General features: G+C 35.5%; 3 protein-coding genes and 1 pseudogene across 3 annotated transcripts; 3 read left to right on the forward strand and 1 right to left on the reverse strand.

Annotated features, from left to right (window-relative positions):
- The first annotated feature begins 920 nt into the window (after positions 1-920).
- Positions 921-1,527, forward strand: LOC141830290 (uncharacterized). Its single transcript, XM_074717744.1, has 2 exons — positions 921-992; positions 1,063-1,527. The coding sequence occupies exons 1-2, from the start codon at positions 921-923 to the stop codon at positions 1,525-1,527; spliced, it is 537 nt and encodes a 178-aa protein (XP_074573845.1).
- A 4,253-nt stretch (positions 1,528-5,780) lies between these two features.
- Positions 5,781-7,255, forward strand: LOC141831268 (uncharacterized; annotated as a pseudogene).
- Positions 7,256-9,406: 2,151 nt separating this feature from the next.
- LOC141830988 (uncharacterized) lies at positions 9,407-17,008 on the forward strand. Its single transcript, XM_074718438.1, has 6 exons — positions 9,407-9,662; positions 10,612-11,545; positions 12,702-12,797; positions 13,574-13,710; positions 14,518-14,742; positions 16,772-17,008. Exons 1-5 carry the CDS (start codon positions 9,460-9,462, stop codon positions 14,687-14,689), a joined length of 1,542 nt encoding a protein of 513 aa, XP_074574539.1. The 5' UTR covers positions 9,407-9,459; the 3' UTR covers positions 14,690-14,742; positions 16,772-17,008.
- Positions 17,009-17,232: 224 nt separating this feature from the next.
- Positions 17,233-20,535, reverse strand: LOC141831084 (uncharacterized). Its single transcript, XM_074718522.1, has 3 exons — positions 20,432-20,535; positions 19,342-19,661; positions 17,233-19,249 (listed from the first exon to the last, which is right to left on the reverse strand). The coding sequence occupies exons 2-3, from the start codon at positions 19,463-19,465 to the stop codon at positions 17,346-17,348; spliced, it is 2,028 nt and encodes a 675-aa protein (XP_074574623.1). The 5' UTR covers positions 19,466-19,661; positions 20,432-20,535; the 3' UTR covers positions 17,233-17,345.
- Positions 20,536-22,117: the final 1,582 nt, after the last annotated feature.

Raw genomic sequence — 22,117 nt, forward strand, 5'->3', positions numbered from 1 at the left:
AAAGTTTTAAGGCATAGTAGTTGGTTTATATTGTGTCACAAGAATTAATGTTATGAACAAATGCTTAGGGTGCAAATCCAGAGTCCGGATTGCACTATTTGTTAGGTAATTTGTGTGTGAGCGCGACCTGTGTGCATTAAATATCGGACCGGTCAGGGCAAAATTGATCAAAGTGAATGAACCAACATTTTGCCACTTGAAAATATTTTCTTTTGCTCAAATGAACGTTCATACATAAATGCATGAACGTTATGCTTGCTAAATGCATAAACGTATGTATGAATGTCAGTTATTGGCATGTAAACATACATGTAAAGACTCTATATAAGAGTCCAAATATTGAGCTAAGGAGATATAAAAATTATATATATATATAACAAGAAGCCACCACCACACCTCCCCATCTCTCTCACTCGTGTTAGCATTCAGGTACACCTCAGTTCGTCGCGATTTGTCTGTGCTTGGTGGACAGCGCGGTTTTGTCGTTGTATCCTGGGAAACAGACGTCCGTCGAAACCTCTAAGCATCACCGGAGGGGACGAATCTGTTTTAAAGAAACTGCGTTGAACGCAGGCCTCGACTCGACACTCGGTGAGTCGATCATGCGATTGACTTAGCATTGGTGATCAAGAAAACACCAGTCCCTGCTGGCAGCTTGAAATTATCAGTTCAAGTCATCTCTACAGATAAATTGAATTGTATTATAATTCAATAAAATATTAATCTCTCCGGCAAAGATTATCAAGCATCTAGTCCTATTACACATCGCCCCCAACTTCCACACCATCGACGTCCGCTGCCCAAAGCTTGAGTCGCTCACCGTCGACGTCGTCGCTTGCCTGCGCATCGAAGCTCCCAAGGTCCAGCACGCGTCATTACTTCTCCGCCTCTATCCGCCGGTAGATCCTCCAGATGCATTGATGAAGCTTTTCAAAACTGCTTTTCGAACCGTCGGTGTTTCGCTCATGCTGAATTCTAGCACAACCCCAAACGTAAGAGAAGATATATAGATCGATCGATCTTTTATGTATACTAACATATATAATTTGCTTTGATCGACAGGGATTAGCAACAGAAAATGAAATTTATAGAATTGTTTCTCCGGAACACAAAGACCACGTCGTGATCTTCAACCTCAACTTCAATATGAAAGATCAATCGTTGACTATGATATTCAGTCAGTTTCTAAAGAATTACCGTTACATTCATGACCAATTTGATATACGTGTAGGTGCTGCTCATATACAGACCACCAAAGAAACAGCAAGGGACGATGATCAGTTGCTTCATCATGGATCTACAGATGCAGTAGTAGAGCTAATTAAATTACGAATGATCATGCCCGAGAAGATATTTCGAGGGTTTCTCTCGAATCAGAAGGAGATGGAGGAAGAATTAAAGCAGATGGGATTGAAAAAACTAAAGAGTCGTACCATCAGAGATCAATTCGATGATGTATTAGCTTCCGATGAGTCCCTAGTTGAAGTATCCTCCAGTATTGCTAATTGCATCGAAATGAAATTTTAGTGTTGCTAATTAACTAACTTGTAATTGATACGAAGTGTTAGTTTTTTACCCTTTTATTACTTAAGTACTGTTGGATTTGAATCATACATGAGTACTGTCATTGTTTAGAAGCTCAGTTCATGCATTTTGATGATTAGTTTGTTAGACATATATAACCTTTAATTAATGCTTATAGAATCTGCACACCTAAAAATAAACGCCAAGAGGACACTAGTGTTGGATATTGAGGCCTTAATGGACCAATACTGATTTTGTGAAAAAATCGAAATGTCATCAATTGATGAAAATCGTAATTGACTTCAAAATTGAAATCTAGGTTTCGCGTAGATAGATTTGGACTATTAATTTGCTTAAAACCGATTAAGGGTGAATGAGAAATTAATTGTTTAAGATTGGCCCGAATAACATTAATTATTAATTAATGTTATATATTAGGAAATACATGGAGAATAGTTCCACATCGAAAATTTTCGATATATTTTCTTTCCTTATTAATGATGCTGTGTTAATGGAGTTAACACAAAAAGACCAGGTGCTCTCTTCTCAGGGGTGAGCAGGTGCTTGCACCTGTGAGCCCGCCACGCGCGCACGTGCGCAATGGGCGATTTGTAGGTGCACTTTGCACTTCGTACGTATGCGTCGTCGTGAGGAGCTTAAATTTATGTTCCAGATGACATTGCAGTGCCTACGTGGCACTCGGGTGACGTGTCAGGCTTGTATCTGACGTGGCAATACCTATGTGGCATCCACGTGGGCAAGAAGAGATGACTGAACTGTTGATTGGGCGAATCGATGGCAACCGTTGATCAAAGAGGTGTGATGGATCGCTTGTGATGCGATCTGGAGCGTTGGATCGCGAAGAGTCACGATCTAACCGCTTGGGATGAGACTTGATATGAAGTGTCAGATCGAATGGATCATTAGATCCAGATCCGATGGTTGATGACAATATGTGAGATCTGAGGGTCACAACCCTTCAGATTTAATGGATGAGATTAAAGTAGGCTATGTGAAGGGTTACAACCTTTCAGATTGGACGATCCAGATCGATCTAGCCTAAAGAACACATCCTCTCTTCCAAAGGGCAACCTCTTCGTTTGGTATAAATAGATCACTCCAGATACTGGAAATATCATCGAATTCATCGATTCAACTCTTCCTTGTGCATTCATCCCATCTAGTGCATTTGAAGTACAAAAAACTTACGAGAAAGTTCGTCGGTCTCGAAATTTGGAGTGCTACTATTCTGAGACGTTCGTCGTTGTATCTTGGGAACGAATTGCTGCTATCCGTTAGTACCGTAGCGGAGCAATATCGTTTACGGAGATAGTGTTGAACACTAACCTCAACGATCAGTATCAGTTTGCGTACTCCCGTAGTAGCTACCGGAAAGTTTGTTGGACATATATAACCTTTAATTAATGCTTATATAATCTGCACACCTAAAAATAAACAACTAGAAATTATTTTTGATAAGACTGCTTAATCATCGTTTAAGCTATTAATCATAAATTATTGGCCACAAATTATATATATATAGCAACCTCCATTAATGTAGATCTGTCGATATATCGTATGATCATTACTAGCTAAAAGTGATAATCGTAGGTTACATCTGATCGTCGTTAATAATCGCACGAGCAATATTAGTATATATGTCTATCTTTAGAAGACCTATCGACATAATATGTCCTCTAACCAAACATGGCCTTAGTCTCCATCCCATCGTACAAATTCGATAACTCTTATGTTAGGTTAGGAGTGTTAAAAATAGACCCGCGCGATTTACCAATCCAATCTCATCCAATTTGAAAAAAAATTTAGTTAAGATTGAAAGTTTTTGAGTTGCAATTATAGGTTTTTGATTTGGTTAAATTTGACTTTGTATTATTAATTCAAGATTGTTTAATAAGTTAATAAAGATCAGAAATAATTATTTAAATTTTATTTTATTTTTTGAATTTGAGATTAATTCAAATTTAACTAAATTTAATTAATTTGTTTAAATATTATTAAATTTTAAATTCGAGGTTGTATGAATTATTCATCAATAATTTATAATCTTTCTTTATATTTTATTCATTTAATTTAATAAATTATTCAAATTTATTCATATAATTTTATCTTATACATATTGGACTGAATATTAAATTTATTTATGAATATTTTTAATTCATTTACGAGATTTTACTCATGTCACCGTTTTTTCTAATAGTTATAAAGGATTAATTACACAAGTTATGAAGTGTACTAGAGTAAAAGATATTAGGTTAGGCGGTCTCATATGAAATACCCACATCTAGAGAAAAAAATATTCATTTTAACAAGGTATGTCGGTTTCATGAGGCTCTAAGCTAAAATTTTTTATACTTTTAATACATTTTTTATAATATAAATTTTTTTCTCATCCTGTTTCATTCGAACTTGGGATCGACAACGGTGGGTTTAATTTTTTTAAAAATAAAATATTAATTTAAAAATAGATTTTTATATAAAATTTAGTTTTCTAGCTATTAATTTAAAAATATATTTTTATATAAAATTTAGTTTTTTGATATGCAAAATTATTGATTAAATTTTTATATTCAAGTTTTGTTAATATTTTTTCAATTGATAAAATTGTTAGATTATTTAATCTTTTTTTGAGACATTGTTGAACGTAAATAAAACTTTAATAATTTTAATTTTGGAAAACTTTTTTTCTGCCAAGCTACACTAATAGGTATAGTTAATAATATTCTATAAGTTATCTATGCATTAAGAAAAGAATCTAATTTTTTTATAAAGTTCAATGCTTCAATTGTGATTTTTAATTTTGAATTTATTAGTTCTTTTAAAACTTTTAATTCTAAAAATAAATCTAAACTATCAATATCAGATAATATATTATGTGTTAAAATTTTTTCAAGATTTAAACATTTTATTTAAAAAAATTATCATCAAGTAATTTTAAGTTTTCTACATCATATAAAAAATTAAAATTATCTTCATATATTTTTAATTGTTCAAATCTATTTTGAAATGAAGAAAAACATGATCAATAATATAATTAAAATAATTAATTTTAAAATATTCTTATGATGAAAGTTTCATCTCATTACTTGTATTTTCATCAAATTGTTTATTTCTTATAATTACACATTTTTTACGAAATTTTGATTTTTTATTCATTTCATTTGCAATCTCTTTTACAGAAATTAAAGTAGATATACATCTATTTTTTCTATAATTATTGAAAAAAAACAAAACATTTTAACTGATCTAATGCAATAGCAATGTTCATATCTTTATACTGATCTAATGTAATAGCAATAATTCTTATTAATACATGCTTCTAATGTTCTTTTTCCTTATTTATTTTTTCTTGTAAATTTTGATCAATAATTTTATTTTTAAGTAATCTCATTTTAATAATATCAAATCAAATATTTATATTTATAATATGTTCACTACTTATTTCATGACTTTTAAGCTTGACACTAAGATTTTTCCAATCACGGCATCCTTCGTTTGCTAATTGAATTGTAATTAATTTTTGATTAAATAATTTACAACAAAAACAAAATACTTTATCTAATTTTTTAGAATATATTAAAATAATTCTAAAGGATTATTTTAATTCTAAGGAATATATTAAAATAATTCTAAAGAATTATTTATGAATTCAATTTGGATCAAAATAAGAATATTATAAAAAATCTCAATCCAAATTCGACTTGAACGGTTGAATCTGAACTCAACTTGAAAATTATAAATCCAAACTCGAACCCAAACTTGAATAACCCGATTAATTTATTTTTGATTATTTTTTATCATAAATTTTTAATTCTATCTTAATATTTTATCTTTATCCTACTAACTTTCTTAAATAAATATTGTCATAAATATTTTTCATTTTTATTGAATTGATCAGATTGATAATTTAAAACCAAAAAAAAATTAGTAACTGATTTTTTACTATAATTGCTAAGAATTGACTTTGTCATATATAGATGTAAATAAATAAAATAATAAACTAAATCTAATAAACATATCTTCTCGTAAGATTTTTTTCTTAATTAAAACGATCACTGCTACCGTATTTATATAATAATCTACCATAACAATAACAATAACAATAATAATTTTATATAAAATAAAATAAAAGTTAAATTTATATTTATCTGATATTTTTTCGGTAACGTTATTAAAACCACCGTCGCGCTTTTAAATAGTTACCGCCGCCGTGCAAGAAAGACAGTTCGATAGGCTTGATGGAGAGCCAATGCAGCCGCCAGCGTGAGCAGGTAAGCGCACCGGCGGAGGACCTTCTCACTTCCCTCCAGGACGACCTCCTCATCTCCATCCTCTCCTTCCTCCCCATCAAGCAGCGCGTCGCCCTCTCCGCCGTCTGCTCCTGCTTCCGCCGTCTCCTCCCCTCCATCCCCCGACTCGACGCCTTCCGCCTCGACGTCGAGCACCCTTCCGGCGGCGTCGACATCAGCCAGCAGTTCACCTTCCCCCGCGCCCTGATCCGCCAATGCCACATCGTCTTCCACGGCGTCACCGAATTACCTAAACCCCTCGGGCAGCTGGTCGTCGGCGAACTCGTCGAGGTGGGCGTGGAAGACCTCATCCTCGAACCTCATCCAGATGCAAGAGATGGTTTAATCTCAGGGAAATCTGCAGCTTCTTCGGCATCAAGTCGCTGAGGAGTCTCTCTTTGCGCAGAATCGTGGTGGGAGGCTTCGGCAACCGCCTCCTTCGGCCACCATCGCCTTCACCACCTTTCTCACCTCCCTCAAAATGGATCACTGCATCCTCGGCATGTACGGAGGCTTTAATTTCCTTAACTCCTTCCTCGCCTCCTCCTGCCCTTTCCTCGAGACTCTGCATTTCATATTTTGCACCGAACTCTACGTGAGCAACCTAACCATCCGCTCCACCTCCATTAAGCATCTAGTCCTGTTACACAACGCCCCCTACATCCGCACCATCGACGTCTGCTGCCCAAAGCTCGAGTCGCTCACCGTCAACGTCGCCACTGACCTGCGCATTGAAGCTCCCAAGGTCCAGCACGCGTCGTTACTTCTCCGCCTCAATCCGCCGGTAGATCCTCCAGATGCATTGACGAAGCTTTTCGGAACTGCTTTTCGATCCGTCTTCGCTTGGCTCATGCTGAATTCTAGCACAACCCCAAACGTAAGAGAAGATATATAAATAGATAGATAGATGGATCTTTTATGCACAGTACTGACATATATAATTTGCATGCTTTGATTGACAGGGATTAGCAACAGAAAACGAAATTGATAGAATTGTTTCTCGGAAAGACAAAGAGGACGTTGTGATCTTTAACCTCGACTTCAATCTGAAAGATCAATCGTCGACTATGATATTCACTCAGTTTCTGAAGAAGTGCCATCACAGTGATAACGAATTTGATATCCATGTAGGTGCTGCTCATATACAGAGCACCAAGGAAACAGCAAGGGACGACGATCAGTCGCTTAATCATGGATCTACAGATGCAGTAGAGCTAATTAAATTGCGAATGATCATGCCCGAGAAGACATTTCGAGGGTTTCTCTCGAAGCAGAAGGAGATGGAGGAGGAGTTAAAGCAGATGGGATTGAGAAAGCTGAAGAGTCGCACCAGCAGAGATCAATTCGAGGATGTATTAGCTTCCAATGAGTCCCTTGTTGAAGTATCCTCCAGTATTGCTAACTGCATCGAAATGAAATTTTAGTGTTGCTAACTTGTAATCGATACGAAATGTTTTTTACCCTTTTATTACTTGAGTGTTGGATTTGAATCATACAGTTCTGCCATTGTTTAGAATTAAGCTCAGTTCATGCATTTTTTGATGATTAGTTTGTTGGACTTATGATTTGCAAGTTTTAGATAAGCTTTAATTAATGCTTATAGAATCTGCACACTCAAAAATAAAAGTTAAGAGGACACTAGAAATTATTTTTGATAAAGTTGGTTTTAAGTTATATTAACGGGTAAGAGAAAGTTCATTAATGAAAGTGGAAGGAAAGGGAAGGGAAGAAAAGAGAGAAAATAAAATATTTATGTTCTCTTTGTTTGAAAAGGATGAAAGGTTCATTAACCAATTGAACAACGTATTCGTTTCGCGAGACCGCGGTGTTTCGATTTCTGCTGGGCCACATCACGTCTGCATGGCTATGCATGAGAATTTGATATCGCTTCGTGCATTTGATGTATTGCTCATGCCTGTATGCATGAGAAGTTGTTGCATGCATGAGAATTAATGTATGACTGAATTGATATTTGATGTATCATTCTAAAAATAATGATAAGACTAATTAATTTTATATTAATTATAATCATTATATTATTATAAAAATATAAAATTTTATTTATATGTTAATTTTTTTTATATCTCATTTTATTTTATATCTTCATTCTCTCAAGAGTTAACAGATCAATAATGTGTGTTTAGAAGAAAGATTAAATAATTTAACAATTTTATCAATTGAAACAAATTTATTAACAAAATTTGAATATAAAATTTTAATTAATAATTTTGCATCTCAAAAGCTAGAAAACTAAATTTTATATAAAAATCTATTTTTAAATTAAAGATTAATGGAGTAAACCACCAAAATAAAGGTTGAATTTGAACAGAATTGATCTCAAAATTGGCAATTAGAGTTAATTCTCCTCAAATTGATCTCATAAAAAACGCCCTCAAAACTCTTTCATATTGTTTTGTCTTTGTAGAAGTTGAATTGAGGAATAAAGTCTTCTGTCGGATTGAATTAAAATTTTATCAATCTATTTTAAAATGGATTTAGATGAACTGACTTATCTAGGTTCATAACTCGTAGATTAAAAAAATTTATTTTTTTAAAAAATTAAAATTAAAGTACAAAATTCAATAAATTAATAAATTTATCATCTAAACCGTAATACAAATTTAAAAATTTCAACTTAATCTATTTACATTGTAATCTAAATTTAATTATTTTTATATTTTTTGAGAGTTGTAGATTGACTCGTCTAACTCGCAATCTATCTTAGATTGAAGATTTTTCAACCGATCTGTTTGTGAGGAAAATAAATTATTATTATATCATCACCATTGATACAACTTAAAACTTACTACGAGTAATTACAAATTATTAAAATAAATTAGTTCTACTTAATCAAAGCAATTACAAATTATTTAAATTTAATTGAAATTACTTTAAGTAGTTTTTTAAAGTTTAAATAATTTTAATTAAGTTAATAAAAAATATGTTAGTATAATATTATTCTAAATTATAGTGACTATAATTAATTATAGTTGTTGTCTAATACCATACCGTGCAATAGAATATCATTCGATATTTTCGATTAAAACATACATATTTTTTAAATTTAAAAATATAAGGAAAATAGTACGAATTATGATTACTCGAGTGAATTGGACTATCTTCTAATAGAATGGTCATATTGCGGTTAATCGACTCATTGTTTTAGGTCGTATTATGACTATCAAAGCTAGCCAGTAATTAAAAATCTGTTTATTAAATTAATAATAATAATAATAATTATTATTATTATTGCAATGGTTACAATAATACTAAAATAAAATTATCTCTGGGGATGGTTGGCCCGGTCCACGGATGGTTGGCCAATCCAGATGTCCATCATCCTTTGATTACGTTCCCCATTTGGAGGAAAATTACTGCAAATAATTATTTTCAGTATAAAAAATATATAAAGTAGTGTTTTGATTTTTTTTTTTTAAATGACAGATTTATTAAGAAATCTACAATAATAAGGCGACGGGCGGCCCATACGGTGATGGGCCAGGCCCGTTTACACCTCAGCCTTCTTTTATAATTTCCTACTGCTCTCCAGCTTGGTCTCTCATCGGATCGATACACCCGAAGGCTGAGGGCGAAGGGACGAAGGGCGAAGGGACGAAGGGCGAAGGGAATGCTTCTGCGTAGCGGCCATGCCCTTCTTCTGGGGCTTCTCCTCCTCTGCGATCGCACCGCAGCTTCGATCCACGAGTACCAGAATGGCTCTTTCACTCCTCGGTCCAACTCCTTCTTCTTCCATGGCGGCAGCGAGGGCCTCTACGCCTCCGCGGTGCTCAACCTCACCGCGACGGCGTCCGAAGGCAATTCCTTCATCCAGTGAGCTTCCCCCTCCTCTACCTCCTCCGATCTCTCCTTCGATCTGAGTAGTGTGCGGTTTTTCCGTCTGCACTCTTAACTTCGACCATTTGCATTAAAATAAAAAAAGGATTTTTTTTGGTTGGTTTGTTGTTTAAATTTAGGGCACTAGTGTTTGAATAGACGGGTAGTCTTTCTTGTTACGAGGATAAACAGTTGTAGGCCTTCAATCGAAAGTTGGGTTAGCGATCAAGTCCCACCGGGTTCTGAGGAACTAACATATTAAACCTTCAATCGAAAGTTGGGTTGGCGATCCTTCTTGAAGTCCCACATGGTTCTGAGGAACTAACATATTAAACCTTCAATCGAAAGTTGGGTGAGCGATCCTTCTTGAAGCCCCACCGGGTTCTGTGGAACTAACATAATCACTCTGTGTGCTTCAGTGACTTTTGAGATTATTAGTTTCATGGTTTCACTTATCTGCTTGAGAGAAACTAGTGTGCACAATGCTGGGAAAAGGCTATGTTTTCACTTGAAAGTGTTTTGTGTGCTCCTCTGCAAGAATATAGCATTGAAGAACAAGTATACACATTTATTTATTATTTAAAAGAACTCTTTGCTTTGTTTTATGAAATGTTTGACTTTCTGACAAATTGTGAATGCCGATCTTTTTTATGTAGCTTGAAGCTTGATCTTCCCGTTTGGCTTATTCAGGCTTTTTATGTTTAGCTTTTTCTGTACAATACCATATGCATTTTCCAAACATCTACATTGAAATGACCTGGAGCATTTCAAAGATAAGACAAAGTATACACAAACAAGAAAGGAGAGCAATATTGTGAAGTTGTTATGGCTAGGAACATTAGATTTATGTATTCTTCAGAGATTTATGAAAATCCTTTTGGCTAAATGACTTTTGTTTCCCCCAAACATTAACCACTACATCAACTGTGTGTATATTCTTCTCCAGGTTTGATCCTATCACATTCAGACGGACAAAGGAGTCGGCATCCAAGCACGGTGATATGCAACAAAATACTGGATTAGTTGAAGCTATAATAGTTGAAATTCAACAGAGGGATAAGATTGGTGGTCGATACTTAAACACTGATGATATATGCTGCACACGTGAGTTTCACGATCAGAATCTTTGCAAAGTAGGAGAAGTTATCATTCGCCCAAGTGAGGATGACTCAGATAAACCAATACGCATACAGACCTTTTTTGATGGCACTGGTGAAGAGGCATCCATGAAGACTGAAGCTGTTCCAATTAAAAAAACTGGAATGTACTACCTTTATTTCATGTTTTGTGATCCCCAACTTCGTGGTACTGTAATTAAAGGTAGAACTGTTTGGAGGAATCCACATGGTTATCTTCCTGGGAAAATGGCACCTTTAATGACATTCTATGGATTCATGTCATTGGCATATCTTTTGCTCGGTCTCTTATGGTTTCTCCAATTTGTGCGGCACTGGAAGCATACTCTGCAACTTCACTATCATATCACAGCTGTTATTGCTTTAGGCATGTGTGAAATGGCTTTTTGGTATTATGAGTATGGAAACTTGAATTCTACCGGAACTAGACCCATGGGTATAACCATTTGGGCAGTCACTTTCACGGCCATCAAAAAGACTGTTTCTCGACTTCTCCTTCTTGTTGTTTCAATGGGATATGGTGTTGTCCGGCCAACATTGGGTGGCATAACAACAAAAGTTACTCTCCTCGGGGTTGTATATTTCATTGCCTCAGAAGCCCTGGAACTCGTTGAGCATTTGGGAAACATCAACGACTTTGCTGGAAAAGCAAGACTGTTTCTGGTGCTACCTGTTGCTCTTTTAGATGCGACCTTCATTGTCTGGATATTTTCGTCCTTATCAAAAACTCTAGAAAAGCTTCAGGTAACTATATATGGTATCATGCCACATCCTTGTTTGACTTGATTGTTTCCTTATGCATCTCTTTGTCATGACTTCTACATCTTCTGCATCTGTGTAACCTTTGACAAGGATTGTTATTTTGTTGCATGATGCTGTATGCCAGTACAGCATTGGCAGTTGGCAGGACTAGTACATCATGTTATGCATGCTAGGATGTATTTCTTTTTTTTTCTTATTTTGAAAATGCTAGTAGTTATTTCTGTTGGTGTATTATTGCCCATACCAAATTATATACCAACCTGTAGGATTATCTTCGCATTTGATATGTTTATCGTAGAAGTGGTGCTCTATATTTCCATTGGATTCTTTGGTTGAAGGTTTAGTGAAGAAACCAAGTGGAAAACTTGGACGGTGCACAAGATCTGGAAATAGCTCTTTTCATATTGGAAGGTAGACTTGATTAATATACTAGAATCTCTCTTACTGTAGATTTAGAGTTGATTAATGTACTAGAAACTTTGGTGCAGAGTTTAATTAACTGGAAAATCTGCATTTGTAACAAATTAAACTGCTGTTTCTCACGTAATAACGAGGAGAAAATCCTCAAGTTTGGTAACAAATAAAGTCAAGAGGAAGTAGGTGCAAATAACAAATGAAATTTCAAATGCTATAAAGTTTTAACTTCCTTTGCTCTATAAATTTGGCATTTAGATAGAAGCGAATCACAAAAATATCATTACATGGTTGTTGATGGGTCATGACTATGAGACTTTCTTAAGATTTGTTTGCTGTTTTATGCTATATTTTCACAGTTTGATTATATTTTATATTGAACTTATAGGCAAATGTCAAATGATGTGGGTCACCACACCACCTCAAGTGCTTGTTAATCATTTGTTACATGAGCAACCTATGACACAAATGTCAATATTCATTTGCAATGCAAATTCTAAAATCACACTCCTACACTAAAAAGAATTAAGACATGATGGATTCTTGCGAAACTACTGAACCAGGTCATATGGTATTTGCTTTTGTTCTAGCATTCAATATAACTAACAGTCTCATTGGATATCCAAGTTGATAGAACATGCATATTATGCTACAGCATTGGTTTAGTGTTTTAGCTATTACCTGTAACCATTGAGCTTATTTTGGTACTGGTATGTTGCTTCAGCTCAGGAGAAACACAGCAAAGCTGGAACTATATCGCAAGTTTACTAATAGTCTTGCTCTTACTGTTCTTCTATCAGTTGTCTGGATTGGATATGAGGTATGTTTTTCCAACCAATAGAAAATTGAGTAAAATATTATAAGTAATTCAAGATTTTTTTTTTCAGATATCAACAATATTATTGAATGCAAAAGATCTTAAGGCAATGATTAGTTTCAAAGCTGAACTAAGTTTGAACCTTATTTCCCTTTCTGCCATTGTGATCTTCTTGGTTGAGGATTTTTCCTTGACTTGGATATATGCTAACAAAAATGCTTGAAAGGGCCCAGCTTATCATGAGTGAACCTCATCACAAAATTGATAATGTTATCGAGAGATAATAGTCTTGAGACAGCTTGAATAGTTCTCTGTCAGTTTATAGAAACCTGAGGATTGCACTTATATCTTTCATGGATTTGTGTCTTTCATTCTTTTCTTTCTTTCCCGCTAAATGATCATCTCGCACATGCATGTTATGCTTCGTCAGATTAAGGTTCCTTTTCACATATCTAACTCCCCTCGCTGATTTGAAAACATTAATAATCGAAAAAGGAAGTTAGACTCAAGCCAAAACCTAACTTTAAACAAATCCTTTTTTGTGAATAAAGGAACTGTGTTTCACTTTGTAGTATTGTACTGATCCTTTGAAGTTTCTAACATCTAGAATAGTTACATATGCTACATGCAATAGGAAAATGACTTCCTTGATTTGTTGCATGCCATTTTGAGTGGCAAATTGCTGATTTTCTGCACCTGTCCTTATTCTCTATAAAAGCAATCCATCCCTTTTGTAATTTTCTAGTTAATTTGAAATATAGAACCTTATTTGAATACAGCTTTATTTCAACGCAACCGATCCATTGAGTGAACTTTGGCAAAGGGCTTGGATTATCTCTGCATTTTGGAGTGTCCTCTCTTATTTACTGCTCATAGTTATCTGCATCCTGTGGGCTCCATCTCAAAATCCAACTAGGTACTCTCTTGGTTGGTTCTGTACTTTTGTCACACAACAAGTTCTTGAAGCTGATTTTCTTTTTCACTGATTTTTTATTGATTGTTTTACTTTTATGTTATATAAAATTATGCTGAATAAGTTAGTCTTGATTGGAACAGAAGCCCAGGTGCATTTTATCATACATTGAATATCATGTTTCTTCTCTCTTTCTAATTCGATTTCCTTTTTTTGGATGTTACTACTTTGAAAATCCAATATAAATGAAAATATATATTTTGCTAATGAGTATACCTTCACATTTAGTTTCTTTTGCATTCTGCTCTTGTTTCCTCTGGTTTCAAGGTTGATTGTATATCAACTTATCATGAATTTTTTCTTTCTTTCAATTGGCACGTTTCTTAACCTCAGAGTTGAAAAATTGAGAGTACTTGTTCTGATATTGAATTTTATGGTGGTATTTGTTGAATTTATTTGCAGAATAATACTGCAATAGAATAAACTTGAAATTGCTACATTGACTCCTATCATATATCTGGCAATGGTGTGGGCTTTTGGCTTGTTAAAGTCTGCTTACAGAATGTTTATTCCTCTTCGAATAAAAATGTGTCCTATTGGACTTGTTTGATTGAGAAACATCCATTGCTCTTATCTGCAAATCTTGTTTTTTAATGTTAGAATTCTTCAATCCTGCACGGAGTTTGGTTTCATTAGCGTTGTTACTGTTTTTCAGGAAAATCTTCCATTTATGATAATAACTTTATTCAATTAAAGGAATAAACAGGCTGTAGACTTTGCTAGATGTTTACTTAGTTATGTTACTTGCAGATATGCATATTCAGAGGATACAAATGATGACTTTGATGATGAGGGTCCTCTTGCTGGAAGTGGCGCAAGAGGGATTGGCGATACTATGAGCAAACTGGAGAGAAAGGAAAGGAAGAACAATGATCATGTATTTGGGTTGGCAGTTGACCGTGAGGAGGATAAAAGAGAGTAGCAGATGGTCACCCCTGCACAGGGTTTCAAATTAATCTGCTTTTCCTTATTCTGGTATGCTATTCAGTCACTTCTCCTTGCTGATCTTGATAACAAATATAATTACAGATTACTATGAATGTTTTATGTAGTCCTTACAATTTGATTTTACCTACAAGCATGTTATGTCTATCCTTTAAGATCTGCAGACTTCAATATATACAACATTATTTATTTATATATGTATATTTTCTATATCTTCTTATTTGATCGATATAGTTTTAAAAATTTTAATTAATTAATTATAATATCATGAACTATCAAATTGATCATGTTGTCAATTGTGATAAGAAAATTTGAATTATTCCTTAAAGCTAATAATTTTAAAGTGATTATATAAGATTTTAGGAAAGCATATAGTTAATTTACATTTTAATTGTTGGATTTATTTGATATTATTTTATAATTTAATTGCTATTTATAGTTGTAGTGATTAAGTCCTAGGATAAGAAATTGTTAAGGATAAAGAAAGGCTATAATTTAAATTAAAATGGCATATTTTTGGTTTCATTTTAAAAAAGGAAGATATAGAACAAAAATTGATGAATTGATATCAACCATTACCAAAAGGTTGGGAGAACATACTGTTCATTGTTATAGGACTTGAGAAGAGTTGCAATGATTCCAAACCTAAGATATGGTAATTCTAAATTTGCAAATGTGGACATACAATTGTGAAACTCTGCAAAAAAAAAAAAAATAATAAATAAATAAAGAGTAGCATGGTACATGAAGCTCCCACCAATGCAGGGTCTCGAGGAAGGGGTTGTTTCCAATACAATTGTGAAACTCTGCATAGAAAAAAAAGAGAAATTGGTTTTTTCCGCTAGTTACTTCTATGACGAGTTAATAACAGGTGAGAATCGAGGTACTATGAGCTCAGGTGGCATCTCGGTCCTTCCCTGTGAGGCCTTGATCTTTCGTTCTCCAATGACATCTTCTCCAAGTTATAATCAGTTTCTGATCCCTGAGGCTGCCACAGATTGCATCACATGCAAGATCTGCCATCTCCAGATAAAATCATTCGAGGATTGTAGTTGGCTTCCCTTTTCGGCACAATGAAGATCATAGTTTTTTTTTTTTTTTTTAAACTTTTTCACCACAATTGGTGAATACATCTAATATTGATATTAAAAGAGAGACAGAGCTAATCCTTCATTATAGGAAAATTATGTATGTGTCACTGATAACATAGATCATCCTCAATATGATTGATGAAGCCATCTAATACAGACTAAAAGAAAACGACTTGTTGCTATGTTTGGTTCATGGAATGGAATTGATGGGGAATATAATAGTTATTTCTAGGGAATGGAATTGATAGGAACAGAATTTTTATTCTTAGGAAATGAAATTGAGTGAGGGTGAGCAAGAATGTGTTCTTTAGTTTAATTCATGGATTGAAATAAACGGTTTCATTTTCATAACTGTTTTGGTTGCCAAGAATGCTATAAGAAACAGACAAGGAATAATCCTCCACAATTGATGAAATATCACACCAAGTAAGAGAGCTTGTTCGACCTGTTCCTCGCTTGCTTAGGCCCCTGATGCACATGGTCCATTCAAAACAGTATTCTTGATATTTGAATAGAGTAGGAATTGAGGTTTGGTTTTCCTTGGAATAGAGAAAAGAGTAGCTATAAGGACAATTGAAGAATAAAATTTCCATTAGAATTTCTATTTCGAGTTCATTCTTGTAATCAAATGTTGAAATATTTATTATATGATGATTCATAGAGAATAGAATAGCTATTGCTTTGAATCAATACACCATTGGAGTTAACCCTTGATGTATACCTCAATTAGAGGAAAATCATGTGCCATGTTTGAATTTGTCTTTTTCACGTCAATATAATTATGAGTTTTTTTTCTTCTTTAAAATCTACTAAAATAATTATTTACAGACTAACTCTTAATTTTTTATGTCGACATTTTTTTGCATCTATATAATTTAGAAATGGTTCTCTCCTTGGTGTATGTTGCATGATTGAGATCATGAATGCATGGAATGATCTTCAGTGTGATATATGGTTTCTTTTGACAGGAAATTCTGTTCTCTGTTCACTGAGCACTTCTCTCTGGAGCATCGATAGAAAAATGTATCGGTCGGTATAGGTGACGATGTCGCGCGATGTTCATAGTTGGAACTAGGCCAGGATTCTTATGTTAATCCTGTATGTGTTGAAACTTCAAAATCTGGTTAATGTTGTACAAATGGCTATGGAATCTGTGGTTTCAATACTCGAATCAATATAAGTGTCTCTGATCCTTTGTCCATCTATTTTAGCAGTTTGAAATGATATTTCAAAATATACTTGTTTGGGGTTCATGTGAATTCATTTGCAAAACATAGTGACTCTTTTTGGCACGGCATTGTATCAGGTGCGGCGAGCTCGATGAGGCATCGGGCAAGTGCAGGACCTATGCGAAACCGACAGGTTCGAAGGTAAACTCATTCCTTTACTATCTAGTCTCTGCATAGAGGAAGAAGATCTAGCCTTTTCTTGTCAATCAAGAATACCTTCATTGATTATAATGAATGAAAGAAATAACTACAATGAATACAAAAAGGCCTATGATCGATAGACTATACAGTAGTTACATCATACACAAAAACTTCAGAAGTGGTGACTGGTTGAAGGATCAGAAACATAAGAGCCTTTTCTTATCATTCCATCTTCCACCAGCCTTTCCTCGGGAGTATTACAGCGGGGCGTGCTGGGGGCCGTGAATTCAGATACTTCGTCGATATCACTGTGTCGGTATAAGATCTCACTCGCGGAACCATAGTCCATAAGCTGATAAAGTTGTGAACCTGTTCTAAGCCTACTCTTTCTCTTATCCATCAGAGTTGATCTACTTGGAACATTTACTGGCATTTCAGTATCAGAGGCCAGAGAGTATCCATGGTCTGAGTAAGAAACTGGTTCCCATGGGGATCTATCATTGGAAGGAAAGTTGGAGACCTCGTGCCTGGGAATAGTATCGGTGCTGCTGTCCAACTCGGTTGTCGGTGTCTCGGCCTCTTCCGAAAATGTATGGGGAATCCCATATTTTGGAGTTCTGAAAGAAAATGTAAGAACTTTGGAACAGGCACCACATTGAAGCTTGTAAAATCTTCTGCACTCTATGAAGAAATCCATAGGAAGCCGAAGCAACTCAAAGCAGTTGTGGCAGACGACGAACGGAGAGCCGCCTAAAATCGGGCGACAAGGTTGCTTCTTCTGCTGTCTTCCATCATTGTTGTTTGGTTTCTTGGTCTGATGCTCAACCTGAGGGTTGTGGGATGGATGATTGTGGTGGCAAGCTCTGCAAATTCCATTGTGGCAATGGCTTGGAGATGCTTGGCGGCCTTCATAATGGCAATGCTTGCGAGGAATATCGAACTGCCCCCTGGGCGGTCGAGGAATTGCCTTTCTTTGATGGGGAACTTTAGGAGGAGTTTGGCGTCGGCCTAGCTTAAGATGCTTAACATGGTGAGGCTGTGCCTTGCTCTCATCAGATTTATCAAAGATTCCATTGATTTCCTCTTTCAATCCATCAACTTTCCTTAGGATCTCCATTTGAATGTTAAGTAAACCCATAGGAACCTCTGAATCCCTCGAGATCTCAAACGAATCAAGATCATTTTGTTTGTCGGCTGAGCCTTTGGGGACCTCCACTAGATTCATCGAGGCCGATCTTGAATGCACATGATTTTCTGACTCCATCTGGTTCTGAACCGAATGGAAGTCGTCGGAGTCAAAAGAGGAATTTGCGTGCGAACCAAATGTATCAAGAGCAGCTGGCTTCTCTATCGGCGACTCTTGTGAAACTTCTTGAGCTACAATTTGTGTTCCCACTTGCATCTCTTTAACACCCTCTTCTTTATGTTCCTTGGTATCTGCTGAATCTTGCACAATTCTTCTAAAAGTTCTTCTGGACAGCGGTACAATTTTACGAGGTGTCTCGACATTGCCGGTATCAATGACAGAAGTGATGCTGGCATCCAATGCATTTGAACTGGCTGTCTTTGAAACAAAAGAGGGATTCATCACTAAATCATCTGTTTCTTTTTGGGAAACCTCATTTGCGTGCGAACCAAATGTATCAAGAGCAGCTGGCTTCTCTGTCGATGACTCTAATTCCCGCACCATTCCTCTAAAAGTTCGTCTGGACAATGGTACACGTTTACGAGGAGTCTCAACGTTGCCGGTATCAACGACGGAAGAGATGCCGACATCAAATGCATTTGCACTGGCTATCTCTGAAACATTCCCACATTCACTATGATGATTCTTGTTGTTGTTCTCCTTGTCGTCCGGTGAAGCATCATTTCTGATATTGGGACTAGAACTCCGGAAGTCCATACTTCTCGCATCGGAAGAACTAGCTTTGAGCTCCATTTGCCTCTCCTTCGGGCCGCCTTCTTCATGTTCGACTTCATCTCCTTGGTTTAAACCACTGCTCGAAGCATCTGCTGCTTTAGACGATTGCGAAGCTAGAGATGCTACACTCTGATTAGTAGAACTATAATGTTTTGCTGCCAAGAATATAGAAAACACAATTCATAAGGAGATGTACAAGAGAAAAACTTATCCGTAAACAACGCGATCGACATGGAATCTTTCTTACCTCGAAGAGTGACACCACATTCGCCACACTGGTATACCGGAACACTAGCAATTTCAGTAAGAACCACCCGGCATCTCGGGCATCTTACAAGCCGCAATCCAGGGATTGTGCTATTGCAAGCCATGTCTGATAATGTAAACCAGTTAGAAAAAAAGACTTCAGGGTCTTCTGCAGGGTGCCTCCCTCATACGAATCGACTACGAAATTCGATCGATCGCTAAGAGTCAGAAAGCTCCAAATTTCCCTCAGGATCCCCACAAGCTCTAGAATCTCTCAATCATGGTGTAGCTTTCTTTGATTTGCCAAATACAATCCTTGACCTATTGCATATAATGAAGGTAAATTATGATTTGGCCAAATTGGGTTGCAAGATATAGAAGTGGAAATGCATTAACAGAATTAAGAAACACAAAGGCAATTAGGTTACCACAGTCCACAGAACAAGTCAATACTTATGATCAATAGAACAAATTGGTTTAACCAAACAACACAAAACTATGGAATAGCACAAGACATTAGCTGCAAAATTTGCTAGCAACAAATCCAAAAGCACTAAATGTGCATTTATGAAGGAGGTAAAAAGCCCTAAACTTGTACTTGATCATAAAAACTAAAAATGAGCATGAACATAGGAAAAGTGTCAACATATGGCTAAAGAGCCAAAAGGGGACAAAAATGAAAGTTTTTTGAGAAATTACAACTCAAAAAAGCTAAATTTTAACAAGTTTAAGGTCGTAGAAGTAGAAATTGATTAAGGAATTAGCTACCAAGTCCTTCAGATTTCATAAAGATTCTTTTAGTTCCCAAATTCACATGTGACAGAACAAAAACCCTAGAAGTTCATGGAAACAGGAAGAACAATCAAACGAGCAATGTGCGAAACGCCTACTTCAATCAGTAATCAATACAAAAAGGAAGGACTTTCTTCGTTTCCCAAATTCCATCTCCGTCCATCAACCGACGAACCTTGCAGACCTAGAAAACCTACCCGAACGCCCTAGTTCGATCGATAAAAGCGAAGAAAAAACAGCAATCGATTCTTGAAACCGGCACCTTCACAGATCGAAAACCACAAACCCTAATCACGCACCTTTCAGATCGGAGCTTTTTCGAGGTTCTTGATCCCCAATTCTTCTTGTTCGTCGCCTCCCGAACCGCGTCTGCTACTTGAGTGGGGATCTTGACAAGGAGAGGCGACGGCGAACAATAATTTGGCCGAGGCAGCGGAGGAAGGTTAAGCCTTTATATAGGAGCAGGGGAGTTGACCATTTCCGCGCTTCCGTGTCCGATTTGACCAGGTAAAAGTCAACAAAGCGGTCCGTGCGCTTGGGGCGTCATTTTATGTAATTAAATGCCAATACATTATTTATTATACTAACAATTATTAAAAGTGCCTAATTAATGGCATTAATTTTTTAAATAGGTTGGAATTCGATTGTGATTTTCAAAGTGCATTAATTTTAAATAATATATATATAAATATAATTCTATTTTAACGTCCACGTAGGTAGAGCTGTCAAACGTATCAACCCATGATGGGATAGACTAACCCACTAAAAATTTATGCATATGGTAGGGCGGGATAGACTGTCCCACCAACTTGGTAGATTGAAAAAAAAAATCTTCAACTCAAGACGGATTGCAGGTTAGGCGGATCAACCCACGAACCTGTCAAAAACATAAAAAATAATATTAAAAATTTTAAGTTTGAATTACAATTTAAATTGGTTAAGTTGAAAATTTTAAACTTGAATTATAAGTTAGATAGATTAAATCCACTAATCCATTGAGTTTTTTATTTTAATTTTTAAATTTAAAATAAACAAATAATTTTTTTCAACTTGCGGATTAATCTAAGCTCTCGTAGGCCAATCTATGTGGATCGCGGATCTAAATGGATCCATTCATCTAAATTCATCTTAAAATGGATTGATAAAATTTAAATTTAATCGGCCTAAATTGCTTAATAGGGTGGATTAATGTGATGAACTCAATCTAAATGGACGGATATTCATGTATGACTTGCTCGCCTAATGAATATGCAGAGTTGACTTTAAAATTATGAAAAGGAATAATAAGATTAATTTAATTTTGACCTGAAAAAAATTATAATATACATATTTATTCTTCTCGATATTATTATTGTAATTATGTAGTGAAATAATAATTAAGACCGCGTCCACGCGTTGCCTGGACAGCTGCCATGCACCCAATGAACTCACTGGGGCCCACCGGATCGAGGAAATAACACGTGACGTGGACGGCTTCTCCGGATCGGGGAAATCACACGTGACGTGGACCGGTGGACGGCTTCCGCGGTGGGCGTGGAGGCGGAGGACTGAGTTATCTACCGGATTTGGGAATCTAATTGGATTCGGGTTGTCGGATTCGATTCCACTTTGTTGAACTATTCAAAGGTAATATTTTCACTTTGTTGAACCATTCAATTTCTTAATTTTTTTTTAAAAAAAGGAACACTAAAGAAATGAGTAACATGAGAGCTTTAAAATTTTTTGAAAATTATAGTGTAGTTAGGATAAAATTATATGTTTTTTATAGTTAAGTCATTTAGAATTTAAGGATTGAATTAAATTTTAAAAATTAGCTTAAACAGTCAAAATGAATCTCCAGAATGTTATAGAGGATAAATAATTATTCTGAAAAAAGAAAAGAAGTTAAAAGGGTCTCTTCTGTAAAAAGGTAGAATCCGCTATCTAACGGTTTTACATGGTCGATCTCATGACTATCTGTGTGGAGGTAAATCAAGAAGTTGCAG

Source organism: Curcuma longa, chromosome 6, assembly GCF_044706935.1.
Source record: "Curcuma longa cultivar G26 ecotype Majalengka, Jawa Barat chromosome 6, ITB_CL_G26_1.1, whole genome shotgun sequence".
Taxonomy (NCBI): domain Eukaryota; kingdom Viridiplantae; phylum Streptophyta; class Magnoliopsida; order Zingiberales; family Zingiberaceae; genus Curcuma; species Curcuma longa.